Source organism: Saccopteryx bilineata, chromosome 3 (assembly GCF_036850765.1).
Source record: "Saccopteryx bilineata isolate mSacBil1 chromosome 3, mSacBil1_pri_phased_curated, whole genome shotgun sequence".
In the NCBI taxonomy this organism is placed as follows: Eukaryota; Metazoa; Chordata; class Mammalia; order Chiroptera; family Emballonuridae; genus Saccopteryx; species Saccopteryx bilineata.
Window position 1 is genome coordinate 75,967,769 of NC_089492.1, and position 18,320 is coordinate 75,986,088.

Below are 18,320 nucleotides of genomic sequence, written 5' to 3' on the forward strand. Positions count from 1 at the left end.
AACTTAAATATAAATTCAACTTAAGAACAAACCTACAGAACTTATCTTGTAACCCAGGGACTGCCTATCATCGACATTGGCATATAACGTATTAGTTCCAGAAATAGAATATGATTCTATATTTTGCAAAATGATCACAATAAATCTAGTTAACATCAGTCACCATACATAGTCACAGATTTTTCTTGTAATAAGATCTACTCTCTTAGCAACTTGTAAATATACAAGTTGTTATTAAATATAGTCACCATGATGCACATTACATCCCATGACTTACTTTGTAGCTGGAAATTTATACTTTTAATCCATTCACCCATTTCATCCTCCTTACCCCTCTCATCAATCTATATTCATAAGCTTTTTTTCTTTTTGTTAGATTCCACATACAACTGAGATCATATAGTACAGGGGTCTCAAACTCACGGCCCGCAGGCCGCATGTGGCCCGCCGAACAATTTTGTGCGGCCCGCAGACTAATCCACAAAGTTCAAAATATTTTGGATAAAATTAAGTAAGCCTAGGGGCCTACTTGTATTTTTCATTTCTCTAGCATCCTAACTAGATATTAGCTTAGTTAACAGCAGTTGTGATGCGAACTACAGTTCCTGGTCGTTTTGTGACACTGAGTAAACTGCATGTACGATTGTGCTTGTTGTACTGATTTTTTTTTGTTTTCAACTGCAGTGAGAAAAGTGTTGCGTAACAGTTGCCTTTTGTAGACCTAGTGCGGCCCACCGAAAGGCTGTGATCTTGCTCTGCAGCCCACATGCTGAGTTGAGTTTGAGACCCCTGATATAGTACATATCTTTCTGACTTACTCCACTTAGCATAATGCCCTCAAGGTCCATCCATGTTGTCACAAATGGCAAGATTTTCTTCTTTTCTTTACGGTTGAGTAGTATTTCCATGTATGCATTTAGCACATTTTCTTTACTCATAGGTCAGCTTAGGTTGTTTCCCTATCTTTGCTATGTAAATGATGCTGTAACGAATATAGGGTGCATATATCTTTTTGAATTAGTGTCTTCATTTTACATGGATAAATACCCATATGTGGAATGCTTGTAGCTCTATTTTTAATTTTTTGATGACCTCCATACTGTTTTCCAACAGTGGCTGTACCAACTGACATTCCCACTAACAGTGCACAAGGGTTCCCTTTTCTCCGCATCCTCACAAACACGTGTTAGTTCTTGTCTTTTTGATAACAGCCGTTCTGACAGGTGTGAGGTGATGTCTCACTGTGGTTTTGATTTGCATTTACAGGACGTTAAGCACCCTTCCACAGACCTCCAGGCCATCCCTATGCCTTTTGAAAAACGTCTCTGCAGATTCTCAGCCATCCCTTCTTTACTTTTGTCTTTAGCACATGTCACCATCTAATATACTACATCATACATTTCACTTACTTATTGTCTATTCCCCCTAGCCAAAGGTAACCCCCACCCCCACAAACCAATTTTGTCTAATTTGTTTACTGCTGTTTCTTTGGTGTTTAGAATAGTGATGTGCACACAGAAAGCATTCAAAACGTGTATTTAATAACAGAATTTCTCAGTACAGTTTACACCATTCCAAACAAAGGGAAAAATGAGTATATAAAGGGAAAGAGAGATACAGCTAAAGGAATTCTAAAAAGTTAAGAGCTATCATTATAGCTTTCATTATGTCTTCCTTCAAATATTTATTCACAATTTTCTGATTGCATTCTTGATGACTATCTGGTTTGTACAAAGCAGGACTGAATGCACTAAGTGAAGTTCAATCATTTCTCACGAAGGTCTTCTTTTTTTCTGGAGTCTTTACTCTCCTGAAGTCCTAAGAGAACTGCATCAGCTTCTAGTATAGTTGTGTCTGTTGTGGCTCCCAAGAACCGAGACGTAAGTTCAAGATCCAACAGCCGCAGCCGGACTCTGGTTCCTACCTGGTATTTCCTAAGTAGAAAAAAAAATTCCATTAATTCTACAAATCATAATGAGAACAACTAGTTTAAAGTACAATCCAAATTCTAATTCTAGTTGTGCTGGCTCAAGATAAAGAAATTAACACTAGTATCTGAGATATAGTTTTTGACATAAAAGTAATTTAGTTATATCAGAATCTTCATCTTAAAATTGCCTTTAAAATTTTTTGTAACCAAAATAAAAATGTATTCCAAACTGAAATTTAAACAGTTCTTGAAACCGACACATATTTTGATACATCATCATTCATTTTTAAAGTTGGTAATATCAAAGGCTCAAAAAAGATTTCAGATACATTTTTTTTCTTCTAAAATTAAAATCTTCTTTTAAAGTAAATGTTATAAAAACAAAATCTAAGTGCACAGTATTTAGTAATGGGGACTGATTGCATTGTAATTAAAGAGTAATGCCAGCCATAACATGCATAATGGCTAATTTGGTCAATAAAATATTCAAGTATTTTATAAACCAAATAAAAACTGATACTCATTTACCTTTCTTTCTTGATCAGTTATTTTAAGAGTTTAAACATCACCGTATAACAGAAAGATACAGGAAAGTAAAAATATTGCTACTGATTAAAAACCCCAAATCTTTAAAAGTCAAAATATACACTTCAAACACTCTAAGTTAATTTTAAAATTAAAATAATTCTATATAAGCAGAAAATGGAGAAACAAAGTTCTCCCCAAAAGTCACTGAAAAACAATTTCGGTAGACAATATAATGAACAGTCTCCACACAGTGTCTGGTTAGGTATTCTGCAGGAATTTATAAATGGTCCATGAAATAAACACTTAGGCTATTTGGCTTTTAAATTATTTTTCTTTCTGACTATAGAAGTAAATGTCCTTTTGGAAAATTTGGAAAATAATAAAGTTCTAGTCTTTCTATAGGATATTTACATACATGCATATTTGTGTATTTGATAGCAGAGACCACATCTTCTGTCTTTGTTTTAAAATATTAAAGAGATATCCTAGAATATGAAGGCCTAGCTTTATGTTGTTAGAAAACTGAAATCATAGAACATATTCCATATAAGTTATCCGGGGCAGACAAGGCAAGTTCACAGGGAAGGTAAAGCTGAGTACTACATTCCACCTTGCCTGTGTTCTCACAGATTGTTCATCTGTCTGCACAGCACGACACACAGTGACTCGTTTAATCAGCTTTCATGCCTGTTGACCCCTCTTTCCCTCCTCCCCTGCAATATCCAATAAGTTATCAAGTTGTATTCATCTTTGGACACAGGTATTTCTGCAGCTTAGCCCTTCAGGTCTCACCGTCCGTGGATAAACGTGAGGTATGACAAGACCTCACCAGGGCCCACCTTTCTAGCCACCTCTCATGATGGGGTCCACATGTGGAACGCTTACGTGGTAATGGCCACATCCACACATTTGTCTTCCTCTGCTCCTTGGCTTCTGCTGCTGGCACTGCTGGAAATTTCCATCTATCTAAATCTTATTGGTTCCTAAATATCCAGGTAGATGCACAAATGCACCTCTTGAGAGCTGCGACATGCCCTTGTCAGACAGAGTGAAGAGGCCGGCCCTGGAAAGCCCAGGGAAGACAGGTTTACAGCCCTGGACTTGGATGCAAATCCAAGCCCTGCTACTTCCTGGTTGGGGACCTCGGGTCACTTGCTTTCTCTTACCCACAACTTCCCCATCTGCATTATGGAGGTTCCAGCCACTCTGCAGGCTGGCTGGAAGGTTAAGTGAGACAACACACTGAGAACACACAGCACAGTCAGTGAGACGCCCGGCCCTTCATTTCCTGGTGCTGGTGACCTGTGCGGATCTCTGCTCTCTCACTGGGCTGTCCACTCCCCACGATGTGGCACTGTTTTTATCTGTGTCTGTTCTGTGCCAAAGCAGCAGATACTCAGATGTCTGCCAATAAGTTAACAAGACGCTTGCTGATAAGAGCCACCAGCTCACTGATGATCTGGAATCTCTCTTTCCCTGGTGTCAGCAGCCAAGCAGACTGGTGAGCACACTCACCCTCTGAAATAGCCTGGCACAAGCCTGGCACACAATGGTTATTCATAGGGGGACTATAAACCAACCATTATGACGGGACAGTGACTTTTTATAAAAGGAATTGAACATGTCACAAACACCTGGGACAAACGTTCTGAGCACAGTCACACTGATGAGGAAGCCCCCAGTGTAGACGGTTCTGTGTCACATAAATGCTAGAAATCTCCAATTCAAAAATAAAAAGATAAACACCATAGGGGCCCAGTGTGGCAAAACTGTCCCCATTTTAGATGCAGCCATTAATAACATGATTGCTCTGCCTTCATCTCTCAAAGCTACGGCAATTCTGTGGCTAGGGGGGTGAGCCGGTGAAGATGAGAAGCCAAGCGCAGGCCTTATGTGTGCTGAGCGGAGAACCACCCAGATGCACATGGAACAAGACAGGAAGTGTCTAGAAAACTCTGGGATTTCTGCTGCCGGAAGGACACTAGTCCCGCTTACCCTCAGGGGACACGCCCCCAAGATCCCCATGGATCCCTGAAACCACGAACAGTACCAGACCTGGTACATACTATGTCTTTCCCTACACATCCATACCTACAATACTGCTGAAGTTATGAATTAGGCACAGTGAGAGACTAGCAATAATAACAAAGAGTAAAATAAAACAATTATAACAATACACTGTAATAAAGGTTATGTGAATAGTATGGGGGCCATTGTCAAGTAAAACAAGGGTTACCTGAACACAAGCCCTGTGGGACCTGGGCAGTCAATAATCACTGTCCACTTAGGTGACAGGGAACACTCAGTGTGGAGACGCTGGACAAAGGGACACCCGTGTGCCAGGTGGGACGGATGGAGGGGGACAGCCGGGGCTTTCACTGTACTACTCAAGAGTGGCGTGTAGTTTACAACTTATGAACTGTTTATTTCTGGAGTTTTCCATTTAATATAAATATTTCTGGACCCAGGTTGAGCATGTAACTAAAACAGTGGAAGGAAAGCCGTGAATAAAGAGTTTCCACTGCTACGGGACTTAATTTCTACTTTGCTTTATCATTCTTTCCAGGTCAGTCCTGTCTGCGTCATCAGCCTGAATGCTGGGGAGGCGCAGGAGTTAGCCTACATGCTGCATGTCAAGTCGCTTTCTGAACAGTGTTTCCACTTCCCACTGCACCAGCCCCTGGGAGGGAGCTGGCAAGTCGGGCAGGACTCAAGAGCCTGCCTTTTTAACAAACTGCCCCAGTGGTGCGGATCCGTCTCTTCTGACCCCCACCGAGAACACCCGCTAGAATGATCTTTACCGCTTACTGTCCTGTGCAGGAGGGTGGGACAGCCTACACAAAGAGCCCGAGACAAGGACCTCTGACAGAACTTTGGGGCCAATTAACCACTTTCAAGAGTAACAGATGTTTTCCATAAGTGATGACCGAGTCCTTTAGGGTGAATAATTTATACAGACAAAAAAAAAAAAGTCAGGCAGTGAGCATATATAATGGAGAAAAGCACCTATAAGTGCAGGCCACGGACAGCCTGGTGCAGGGCTGCCCCCATGCAGGCAGACCGTCTGTTCTGGGAAGCCCAGCACATGGGAGGTCAGCACGTTTCTCCCCACAGGAACAGCAGCCATGCAACTGAGGAGTTTATCCTTGTTCTTATTGTGAAACACTTTCTTGAAGGGAAGAAAGAAGCAATGCATATTTCTTAGAACTCTGTAATTTGAGGTAAGCCTGAATTCAGTATCGTGGTTGCTGATCATCACCTGAACCACTTGGTCTTCCTGTTTGGGCTCCCTAATTCCACAGAACGAGACATAAAATGAGTATGTAGTTAACTCTTTTCCCAGGTTGTTTGTGCAGTCTTTATTTTAATTCAGTGAGAGGAGGAGAGGCAGAGAGACAGACTCTGCATGCACCCCAAACTGGATCCACCCAGCAACCCCACTAGGCAGTGATACTCTGCCCATCTGGGGCACTGCTCCATTGCTCAGCAACCAAGCTCTTCTTAGCACCTGAGGCAGAGGTCACAGAGCCATCCTCATTGCCTGGGGCCAACTCGCTCCAATCGAGCTATGGCTTCTGCAGGGGAAAAGAGAGAGAAAGAAGCAAGAGGGAAAGCAGTGGAGAAGCAGATGTGTGCTTCTCCTGTGTGCCCTGGCTGGGAATCAAACCCGGGACATCCACACACCAGGCCAATGCTCTACCACTGAGCCAACTAGCCAGGGCTGTTTATGCAGTCTTTACTGGACCACATGACTCAAAGGTTCTGGCCAACGTACAAATGACCAGAAGAGGCGATAGAATGACTAAAAGCAGGGCTCTGGAGCTAGAGGACTAGATATGTCCTAGCTCTGCCACTTATCACTATGCAACTCTGAGCCAGTTACTTTATTCTCTGTGTCCACTTCCTGGTTTGAAACATGGGGATACTACTGATGCCTGTCTCCCAGGTTCTTGTGAGCATGAAATGAGTTAATCCATGCCACACCCTTACACATGCTCAATAAGTGTTAGCTATCATCAAACTCACCACCTCTACCACCACCACAATCATCATTGTCGTCACCATCATTAAAACAAACCCAGTGACAGCTGACACTCTAGGGCTGATGGGGAGCACTCCCAGCTATAATTCCACGTTATAATCAAATCACAAAGAATTCCTGTAGGAGAGAAATTTCAAGGTGGGTTTCCTTCCAACACTTGCTTTGATTCAAATCCTACTAATTTTAATGGTATAAGCACTCCTCTGTTAAAATATAACTTAAATGTTCTACAAAAATGAAAACAACTTCTTTTGAAATGAATGTTGAATTTCCTTTGAGGATGTGAGCAAAATAACACTGAGCAAAAGCAAGTAAAATTCAGAGAACTGCACAGTTAATGGTTCACATTTCCCAGCATTAACTGCAAAAAAGCAGCACGGCTGTCAGTCACAAAAGGGTCACGGTGATTTATCTCCTGCTCTTTCCACAGTGGCTCGAGGGAGACTGAGGGGCCGGCAGCTGCCAAGCTCACCTAACTCCTATCACTCTCACTTCTTTCATTCTTGACAGAGGTAAGCCTTTTATGAATCTACTTTATTTTTAACACATACCATTTCTTGGAAGAGGAAGATAATAATTTCTATAGGTTCATTATTTGTTCTTCCAAGAAGCACTTTTATAGCTTCTTTTTAAATTGACCACTATAATAGCTAACTTTTAACCTAATCAGCCCCCATTTCTTTATTGTATATTCCTGAATCCATCTCTTCTACATCTTCTTTCTATATGGGGTCGATCATCCTTATATTCAACTAGTTTTTCCATCATTCCTTTGATTATATCAATGGATTCTTCTAAAGAAAATGGACAAATACTCACAAACATAATTTTGCTACGATTTCAAAGAATTACCTTAAGGTCATCTATGAACTCCTAAGACTAAAAAGTTCCACTCTAGCTTTTAAGTCTGTTTAGCTTCTTCAGATAAATGAAAAGGGTGTTCACTTCATCTACACAAATTCATGGCCTTGTGATAATTATGTGTTGTTTTATGTCCAGTGTGCTTCTTAAAAGGAAACCCAGGACTTCAGTGAACAAGTGCAGTGGGCCAATGCTCAAAGTCACACAGCTAGTGAGTGGCACAGCCTTATTTTCTTTCTTTCTTTCTTTTTACTTTTATGAGTTTATTTAAGCCAAACTGGTAACATACGCTGGGCAGCAAGATCTAAATGCTCTCAGCCTTGTTTTCTAATGAAAACAAGTCCATAACTAACATAAAAAAGACATTTTTCTTTCATTACTCCCGGTCAAAGTCATTAAGTTTAACAGGAATGAATAAGGACAGGTGTTAAAAGAAGAACTGGGTCCATAGCAGCATTATCTTTTTAATTTAAAAATATGGAACAGCTCTGGCCAGGTAGCTCAGTTGGTTAGAGCATTGTTCTGATACAACAAGGTTGTTGGTTTGATCCCTGGTCAGGACATGTAGAAGAAATCAACCAATGGATGCCTGAATAAGTAGAAGAACAAATCTCTCTCTCTCTCTTCCTCTCTAAAATCAATAAATAAAAAATTTTAAACTATATGGAATAAAAAGACAAATCAAGGAAATGTATCCAACAAAGGAACTCACCGAAGATCATTATCTTAAAAGCTGGGATGGGTCCACAATCATGAATATTTACACCACACCGTGTTGGAAATGTTTAGCAGTACTTTTTGGTTGTCACAATATTGGGTTGATATTTGGGGTAGCGAGGAGATAAAGATGTTTTGCAATGCTCAGAACTCAGAACAAAGTTGCCCTGCTTCTGAGCTAGACAGCCAAGCCTGAGACTATGTCTGCCACAGATAAAAAGTTGTTTGTTTTAATAACAGTTTAAGTACACACTAAATTTCCAAGAATGTGATTATGGTGTAAACTGATGGAAGACGAACTTTGTTTAGAATCTTAGCAAGTACTATTCACTGTTTCAGAAAATCACATCAGTAGAAGCAACACCACCAATTCATTTTTGTGTTGTTATATGTATTAAATGTATTATCCTTACAGTATGATTAATGTTCTTACCTTGCAATAAAATGCATTGAAACTTAATTCAAATATCAATAATACCAAAGCACTACTACTCAAAAGAACTTTCAGTGATAATAGAAACCGAGCAGCTGAAACAGGGTTAGTGTGACTGAGGAATTAAAATTTCAAATTATATTTAATTTTAATTAACTTTCAGTTAAAGAGTCATGTGATGGTGCAGCTCCACACAATTTCAAATTGAAAACTTAAACAGTAAACATACTTGTCCTACAACATATCTACATGCATTTTGGCAGAAAGACTACTTTTACAGGAAAAACTGCACTTTGAAATAATGTTATAGTAAATAACTACTAATTAGAACCAACAATAATAACAACCGGATCCATGTTTGCTGTTAATAACCCAAAAACATTCCTTTCTGTTACTTTTTGTATTTTCCTCAAATCCACGTGTGACATTGTACTAGACATACAGCAACGGAACTGTCTTATTAGATATTCAGAGGTTAAATTAAATTCTCCATAAAGACAGCTTACCCCATGCTACAGACATGAAGTTAGGATACTGGGAAGTAAAGTCACTTGCTTAATGCCACAAAGTGGGGTAAGAGCATTCAGACTCTTTCCTCTTCCTTTTCTTAAGTTCTCAATTACCTGTGACTTCTTGCAAGAACTGTAAACTTAATCCCTTTACGGGTGGTAAGAATTTACCACTTCATATAGTCTTATAATGTCTTCCCTTTGAAATAAATGTAAGCCATGTTGCTGACATGGCTTAATTGTAATTTTTAATTGTTCCCAGTTAGAAAAATAATTACTTTCAGTGGTAACAATAAATTAAAAATTTTCAGAAAAAATCTCCATGGCTTCATGCAATGTTACCTACTTTTTTTACATCTTTTGTTTTGTTAGGAAAAAAACCTCAAATATTTATTTTTCAGAAATCTTATATTTCACGTTAAAACCACTGACGATTGCTGTCATGAAAGGCAAGTAGGATGTCTCCCATGAGCACGTGAAGAATGAAGACTGGTTTTTACTACTCCATGGGTTTCTTTCAACCTCAAGTGCTCACCGGTGGCTGATCTCTGTGAACTGCAGCCTGAGCGAGTCAAGCCCGCCGTCGCCGTGACTGCTCGCCTCCACTGTGCACTTTTCAGACCATGTGCTGCAGTAAATGAGCTTGTGTGTCTGAGCTGCTTAGGAAAAGGGCAATTAAATCTGGTTTTGCATTTCTGTATGGAGAATATGGTTTAAAGACTTTCCTTTGGAGAGGTTTTTGACATTCTTTCCACAGGCATTCTCTAACATCTGTCAGGGCATGCTGTGATGGTTCTCATAGATTGAAAACAGAGAGGCTCTCTCTGACTAGGTCTTTGATACAAATATATTAAATAATACAAAGCTGACAATTACAAGGCTTGACTGGAACCTCAGTATCCAAAGAGAATACTGTGAACAATTCTGACTTTGCTAGTCAATTTAGCTGTCTTACTGGAATCATAAGTCTCAAAGGCTATAAAATATTTCTTTTGAAATCGTTAACCATCTATGTTTTTATCCAAGTAGGTTAGAATAGTTTAGAATGTTTTCTGATTTTCTTATAACCCCTACTTAAAGTTTTAAGACTTAAGAAGTAAACTGATTTCTTTTTTGAACAACAAAAAAATTAAAATATTTCTAATGGTTAAATTGACATCAATTTGCTTTTTTTTCTAATTTGCACAAATGTTCCCTGTATGTTGACCTATACGTGAAGCCAGAACTTGACCATGTCTATACGTGTGCGTGTATGTGTGTGTGTGTGAGAGAGAGAGAGAAAGAAAATACGTGTGAATCTTGTGTGTTTTGTTCTTCTCTAAATGAACTGTGTAGGCACTCTTCATCATTAAAAAGCAGTGTTTTAACAGACCTAATAAGGTCTTTTGTGATGATACAGTGTAGACTGATATTATGTCAAAATTGATTAAATATATATATATAATGTCAACATTTAAGACTTTTTAACTGTCCACATCAAATATTGTTCTAGCTTAAATATTCAATTAACAATTAACCTTTATATCAGACGGCTTGTTGTGTTGAACTCGTCTCACTTTTTCAGAGTATCATTCACCATGTTTCCTTGACCCAGCCAGCCCGTTGCTTCTGTTCAGTCTCTAAGATGCCCACCAAGACCCTCTCCCCACTCTCCTCTGTCCTCTGCCATCAAGCACAGCTGCCATGGCTAACAAAATAAAGGGAGAGAGTCTTCATAAAGTTCCAGAGCTCTTCAATATTTCCACTCATTATAATTTAAAATACAGCACAAATCTTTATTATCCCAGTCATTAGAAGATGTAAATAGGATACAAAAATTACTATAATCATAACTTTTGCTACCTGAATTATTACTAAAAACCCTTTGAAAAAACTATATTATCCCTTTAAAAACACTATATAGGGTGTGACTATCAAGTAGTTAGGAAAAAACAATGCGTATTGTCTGGCAATTGGAAACCGACATCCTTAGGTACCAAGCACAGGACACTATTCAGAACATCAAACTGTAATTCCTTAATTGCAATCATCCTAAATAAGGATCTTAATCTTTTTCTGCAATTCTAATTAAATGTATGATTTTCTTTCATTCCTTTTAACCTCACCCTGCTAACTGGTATTTTGTGCCACAACAAACAGAGTTCTGTCTTGTTTAAGCATTGATTTATTTTATGAAATGTGAAAAAGAAACATTTTAAAATGTCCAATAAGTAAGTTCACTGTAACAATGTGGAACATGCATCTAGGTACTATATTATATGACATTGATGACAGCTATAATTTTTTCTAGAGTTACAAAATAAGATGTGTTAAGAAATTCGGGAAAGGACAATTCTATCAGCTAACAATAACACTGTCTTTGTTTTACAAAAAAAAGTTCATTGCTTGTCCTAGCTGGGTAGCTCGGTTGGTTAGAGTATTGTCCCAAAATGACAAGGTTGTGGCTTTGATCCCCGGTCAGGGCACATGCAAGAATCAACCAATAAGTACATAAATAAATGAAACAACAAATCAATGTTTCTCTCTCTCTCTCTCAAATAAATAGATGAAGAGTTAGAGAAAGATATAGGTTTGACTGTGACTGAGTTTTCCAAGTTAGAGAAAGATATAGGTTTGACTGTGACTGAGTTTTCCTTTTAATCTTGTCTGTCTCTTAGTTATTTACCAAATAAGTATTGTGGATTTTTTTTGTTTTTTTAATTAAGTGAGAGCAGGGGAGGCAGAGACAGACTCCTGCATGTACCCAGACCAGGATCCACCTGGCAATCCTCCTATGGGGCAATGCTCTGCCAATCTGGAGTGTTGCTTTGTTGCTCAGCAACTGAGCCATTTTTAGAGCCTGAGGTGGAAGCCAGAAAGCCATCCTCAGCACCCGGGCCAAATCACTCAAGACAATCAAGCCATGACTATGGGATGGGTGAAAGAGAGAGAGAAAAAAAAAGATGGAGATAGAGAGAGGGGGGAGGGGGTGGGGTGGAGAAGCAGATGGTTGCTTCTCTTGTGTGCTCTGACCAAGAATTGAAATCAGGAGATCCACACACTGGGCTGATGCTCTACTACTGAGCCAACTGGCCAGGGCCTGAAATTTTCAACAAACTTACATCTATATGAGGTAAGTAGATACCAACAAGAAGTAGAGAAACTCTCTTGTGCCCCCGCCCCATGGTGACAACGTGAAGAGAGAAGCCATCCTCCAACAATGTCCTTGGTGGGAGGCAGAAGCCCTTCAGCAGATCTGTCCTGACTTCCGTGCCTTTTCAACAAGAGAGGAGACTTTCCTAGGTGCCTTCTAAAAAGCCAAAATGCTTCAGAGACTGTCACTGTAATAGCCTGTGTGGTCTGCAAGGGTCAGCACAGAAAATCTTTCATAAAAGAGTCAGACCCAGGCTGCCATCCAGAGGGTTTTGAATGTCTTCCTCTGTAGCACAAGAGCCAGTCACCAAGGGGTGGGGAGAGGAGGGGAAAGGAGGAGAGAGGAGGGGAGAGTAGGAGAGAGAAGGGGAGAGGAGAGGAGAGGAGGGGAGAGGAGGGGAGAGGAGGGGAGAGGAGGGGAGAGGAGGGGAGAGGAGTGTGGAATAAGGGTAGGGGTGGGAAGGGGAGAGCACAAAGACACCTATAATGTGCTGACAAGGCTGAAGCCAGGTTGGTTTTAGAAAGACCTTAGGCTTGAAATAGAGCTTTGACCTGACAGACACTCACAGGTCCTCGCTAATATCTGCCCTTCGCACCCAAACTGGGTACATTTATTAAACACCCCAGTTCATACTCTTTTCTGAAAACTGACGGCACCAAAGCCTAAGGAGTTCTGTGAAATTAAAAAGAAAAAGGACACCGACTACACAAGCACAGAAGGTAAGTAATTTAAAGGCACTTCATGTGATACGGTGATTTTAGATAACTGCAAGCTCAGTAATGGTCAACATGTGGTTTTACTCCCAAAAAAGTTAATTCAGGTTTAGGCTGAGTTAGTGCAAGAGTACACGTGCATATTCTACACAGTACTCGGCATAATAATAATCCCACTCTCCCTTCACTTCTCTGACCACATCCAGAGTACTGTGATCTACTCTGGGCAACACAACCAGAGGGTCACTGATGACCAGGGCCTGTCCAGAAGACAGTGAAAGAATCTTACATTTGTCAAATGAAAAACTTAAGGAAAGGGGGGCATTCAGCAGGGGGAGAAAGGAAAGGAAGAGGAGGACACTGTAATTTTCTGAAGAATGTGAAAGGCTTTAATATTTTTTTAAAAAGCTTCAATATGTATGGTGTGTGTCTGTTTTATATGCCTCCATAAAAGCAGAAATAAGAAAGATGGCTAGAAGTTACAAGATGGCTGACTTAGCAGACTTCTGTTTAATCTGAGGAAGAACACCAAACAGGCTTGTTGGAAAGGGAATTGCTTGCTTGTGTATTAACGGAGGAAATTACAGGGACTTTTCTAGATGGATGACCACTGTGGCAATGATGGAGTTCCAATTTACTAAGGGTGGAATTAGATCACACCCAACTCCTTCCATTTCTGCAAAATAATTGCATGGTTCTCTGACTCAGATGACCAATCAAGTCTTCAACCAGAGTTCACGAAAGATGGAAAGCAAATTTAAGAAGAGCAGCCAAACAGTCAGAAGGCAGCCAGGTGCATGGTAACATTTTAAATCAGGGCACCTTTCACTGCTTCACTCTTGAAGACCAGGAAGCATGGTACTCAATAACCTACCATGGCCATGGGCACCTACCTTATTCCAGGTTAACATCTGTTTATACGTGACCAACTTATCCATCTGCTCAGACCTGAAGCTAAAGATGACTCCTAACAGGGCTGCTGGCTAGATGGCCAGCTAAATTTTGTTTCGGATAGAATGTGCGTTTAAACTGACCAGGAAAAGTTATCAAACCCCTTCCAAATCATCCCCTTTAGTATGCAAATAAGAAGAGACTTAGAAAGGTCAAATACAGTGTGTCCGTAAAGTCATGGTGCACTTTTGACCAGTCACAGGAAAGCAACAAAGGTCGATAGAAATGTGAAATCTGCACCAAATAAAAGGAAAATCCTCCCAGTTTTTGCAGGATGATGTGGCAGCATGTGCGCATGCGCAGATGATGACGTAACACTGTGTATACAGAGGAGCAGCCCATGGCCATGCCAGTCAAGATGTGGACGGTACAGAGGAAAGTTCAGTGTGTTCTGTGGCTCGCTAATTCGAATCCGGGACCAAAGTGCAACGTGAATAGTGGCGTGTTTATAACAAAGCGCCACCACTTAGGAATAACATTACTCAGTGGGATAAGCAGTTGAAGGAAACCGGCAGTTTGGGTGGAGAAACCCTGTTCTGGTAGGCCATCAGTCAGTGAGGAGTCTGTAGAGGCTATACGGGATAGCTACCTAAGGAGCCCTAAAAAATCTGTGCGTGAGCCCACATCAAACTGCACTGAATAGGTATGAAACTGGGAGAGTTTTATTTGGTGCAAATTTCACATTTCTATCATCTTTTGTTGCTTTCCTGTGACCGGTCAAAAGTGCGCCATGACTTTACGGACACACTGTAGAGCTATCTTTTTCTATTACTTACGTTACTCTCTAACAAATCTGTGTGTTCATGTGGACTTGGGAACTTGCACCTTGTAGTTCCCATATAGTGTAGTTTCTACACTATACTCAGTAGGTGTTTGGCAGATTGTCTGAGAAAATTAGAGTAAATATACATTCTCAAATGCTACCAAAACTTCTGCAGCTAGTTTGTAAGCTGGGGGTCTGCACTGGACAATTGGCATCCCACCACCAGTCATCACAATGCTCCTGAACTTGGCTTCCCATCTTGAAGCTGCACTCACGCACTTTAAACCCCAAGCGGTAGCCTAGGTGTTGACATGTGCGATGCAGAAGGCGCGAGTATTCCCTGTTCTCTGGGTTACTCCTACCGAAATAGGAGTGTGACTGCAGCGACCTGGGGCTTATGCCTGGCAGGTTGACCATTTCTTTTGCTTTTAATCTGAGAAAAGGAATGGTTTCTGAGCAGATGGGCATCTCTAAGATGACTGCTCTAAATGCCAATACAGTATTGTAAAGAGTCAAATCTTTAGAATAAAATTCTTCCAAAAAAGAAAAAGAAAAGAAGGGGAAGGAGAAGGGGAAGGGGAAGGGGAAGGGGAAGGGGAAGGGGAAGGGGAAGGGGAAGGGGAAGGGGAAGGGGAAGGGGAAGGGGAAAGGGAAGGGGAAGGGGAAGGGGAAGGGGAAGGGGAAGGGAAGGGAAGGGAAGGGAAGGGAAGGGAAAGGATACTACATACCAGGCAGGGTCTTTGAATCAAAATCAAAGCATCTACAGGGTAGGCAAAAGTAGGTTTACAGTTGTAAGTACACAAAACAGTTTACTCTTGTATTATCATTTAATTATGGTATGGTTTTCCAACAAACTCTAAACTTACTTTTGCAACCTGTATTTATGATTTAAAGTAGTAAGTAAAAGCTTTTTTGCTTGCTTTTGTTTTTATTTAATAGATGACTCTGGCTACACAAAATAAACATTCAAAAAATACTAAAATTCTAAAAGAACAGTGGTAGGTTAGCATATGACTAATACAAGTATCTTTAAATAAATTCTTATGCTCTTATAGTAACACAAAACAGGACAGAAGAGTGAATTAAAAATTCCTCCTTGGCCCTGGCCAATTGGCTCAGCGGTAGAGCGTCGGCCTGGCGTGCAGGGGACCCAGGTTCGATTCCCGGCCAGGGCACATAGGAGAAGCGCCCATTTGCTTCTCCACCACCCCCCCTTCCTCTCTGTCTCTCTCTTCCCCTCCCGCAGCCAAGGCTCCATTGGAGCAAAGATGGCCCGGGCGCTGGGGATGGCTCCTTGGCCTCTGCTCCAGGCACTAGAATGGCTCTGGTCGCGGCAGAGCGACGCCCCGGAGGGGCAGAGCATCGCCCCCTGGTGGGCAGAGCATCGCCCCTGGTGGGCGTGCCGGGTGGATCCCGGTCGGGCGCATGCGGGAGTCTATCTGACTGCCTCTCCCCGTTTCCAGCTTCAGAAAAATACAAAAAAAAAAAAAAAAATTCCTCCTTTACTACTTAGAAGGGAGGAGGGGTCCCTAAGGAGAAACTCTGCTTTGATGAGTGTTCACGGCCCTCCGACTGCTGTAGGAAGCCGTCTGCATCCAGTGTTCCCCGCACGTGTCTATGGACTCCCTAAATCAGTGCCTACAGAACAGAGGGTGGGGAGAACCACAAGGTCCTGGAGCTTTTTAACTTGCCAAGAAGAAGTGACCCAATAGCAGGATCTGTTAGGGAGTACACATCATGCTGTACTGATAGCCAGGGAGCCACAGTGGACTGTCAGAGAATGAACACCTTGGATAACAAATCAACTGACAGTGCTAAGAACAATTCTGTTCCCTAATCTACTCATTTTATGTGAACAGCTCCATGAGCACTGTGTCACCCTGGACCAGGTGATCTCTTCTGTAAAATGAAATCACCATAAGCATCTACCTGCTCTGACTGTGGGAAAACTGTAGGAGAGAATGTATACAGAAGACCTGGTGCACACTCAATTAAAGTCTAGTCAGTTCAGGCATGGAATAGCCACTTTCTGTCACAGGTATCACAGGTCTGGCTGTTAGGCATACTGGGGCTGGCACACTGTCATGGCAGGAGGGCTGACTCCTGTTGGGGATGGACAGCAGTTGGCAATGTCACGTTCAAAGAAATTGGGTTTAACTTTTGATGAATGTCAATTAGCTGACCTGTTGCATAAGCAACAGCAACTGGACTTCTGAGGAAGTGTGGTTCTAGGCCCTGGAGGCCTCTCTGTGGAGGGCAGGACCCTGGTGACCACGGATATGGGAACAAAACATGAGCCCTGAGGGAGAAGGGCTGGCATGCATGATGCCCTGGGCCTGGCCCCCGACCTGTCAATGTGCTCACTGGTTCTGTCATTCATGCAACAAACACGAAAAGCCCATCGGTGGCAGGCTCTACTCCAGGGGCAGGAGCCACTGGTGCATGAGAAAGACGGGGCTCAGGACTCGGTGCTTACAGCGTGGGAGGGAGAACAAGACAACCAAACGAGTCAAGTCCGAGGAGCAGAAAATTAAAACAGGTGACGGGACAGAGAGGGTGCCACTAGAAGGGACATTTCAGTGGGGCCCCTAACGGCAGAAAGGAGCCAGCTGGGAAAAGATGGGTGCAGAGCAGTTTGCTCAAAGGCACAGTGGGCTCAAAGGCCGGAGAAAGCGGGCATGAACCAGCAAGGAAGGCCAGTGCATCTGGAAAGCACAGGCTGCAGGGGTCAGGGGAGTCAGAACGTGCTGGGGGCAGGAGGCAGGCCACAGAGCGCTCCCCCCAACAGCAGGGCAGGCTCGGTTACCATCGGTGCTCAGGGAAAGCCAGAAGGAAGACAGTGATCCAATCTGTTTCTAAGACCAGCCTGCCCTGTGGAAAGCACACTGTGGGGGCCAGGAGACGGTGCTGGGCAGAGGACAGGGCGCTAACAGGAAGCGGACAGTGAGAACTGGCAGGCGGTAAGTCAGTAGGCTGTGGCCAGCACTCCCATCTGGCCTCTGACTCACTCAGGTGTCCTGGTGAGCGAGCTGACCCCTCAATACACCGCTTGCGCTCCTGCTAGTATAACAAACAGTCCATGCAGGTGTGCGCCCCTCCTTCCTATCGCAATGGTGCAGGCCTGGCCATGAAGGTGTCTGGGCGGGCATGGTACCTTGGCAATAGAGTTGGATATTTATGAAGGCAGACAGCCGGTGAAGTAGTGTCAAAGATGTGGTGGGCTCTGGGGAGGTGGGACTTGTTAATTTCCTAAAGCAATGTCTACTCCTACATCTGCTTATTTATAGCCGTGTGCATTAGTCTGCTTAGGCTGCTACAGGCCGTGTCTTAAACTGCAGGTATTTATTCTCTCACAGTCCTGTAGGCTAGAAGTCCCCACTCAAGGTTCTACCTGATCCAGCCTGCAGACTCCCACCCTGTCCTTACCCTCCTTCCTTAGCATGCGCACAGCCAGAGAGCTCCATCTGTCTGCAACCATTCATTAGGATAGCAGCCCCATGAGTATAGGGCCACTCCCCTATGACCTCATGTAACCTTTATTAGCACCTCCTAGTCCTTATCTCCAATACAGTCATACTGGGGTTAGGGCTTCATTCAACATACAAAGTTTAGTGGTGCACAATTTTGTCCATACAACTTATTGTTATAAAAATTCCTATTTGTGTGAGTACATGCAAATGTTCAATTGATTTGAAAAATGCTTGTTACCATCAAGTTGCCAAGCAGATACACAGTACATG

General features: G+C 42.1%; 1 protein-coding gene across 1 annotated transcript in view; it reads right to left on the bottom strand.

Annotated features, from left to right (window-relative positions):
- Positions 1-1,519: 1,519 nt before the first annotated feature.
- The window catches only part of MRPS28 (mitochondrial ribosomal protein S28), an 89,657-nt gene continuing 72,856 nt past the window's right edge, over positions 1,520-18,320 (bottom strand). Inside the window, exon 3 of the mRNA XM_066266376.1 lies at positions 1,520-1,934. Coding sequence (XP_066122473.1) covers positions 1,766-1,934 — 169 coding nt within the window. The 3' untranslated portion in view covers positions 1,520-1,765. The remainder of the gene's footprint in view (positions 1,935-18,320) is intronic.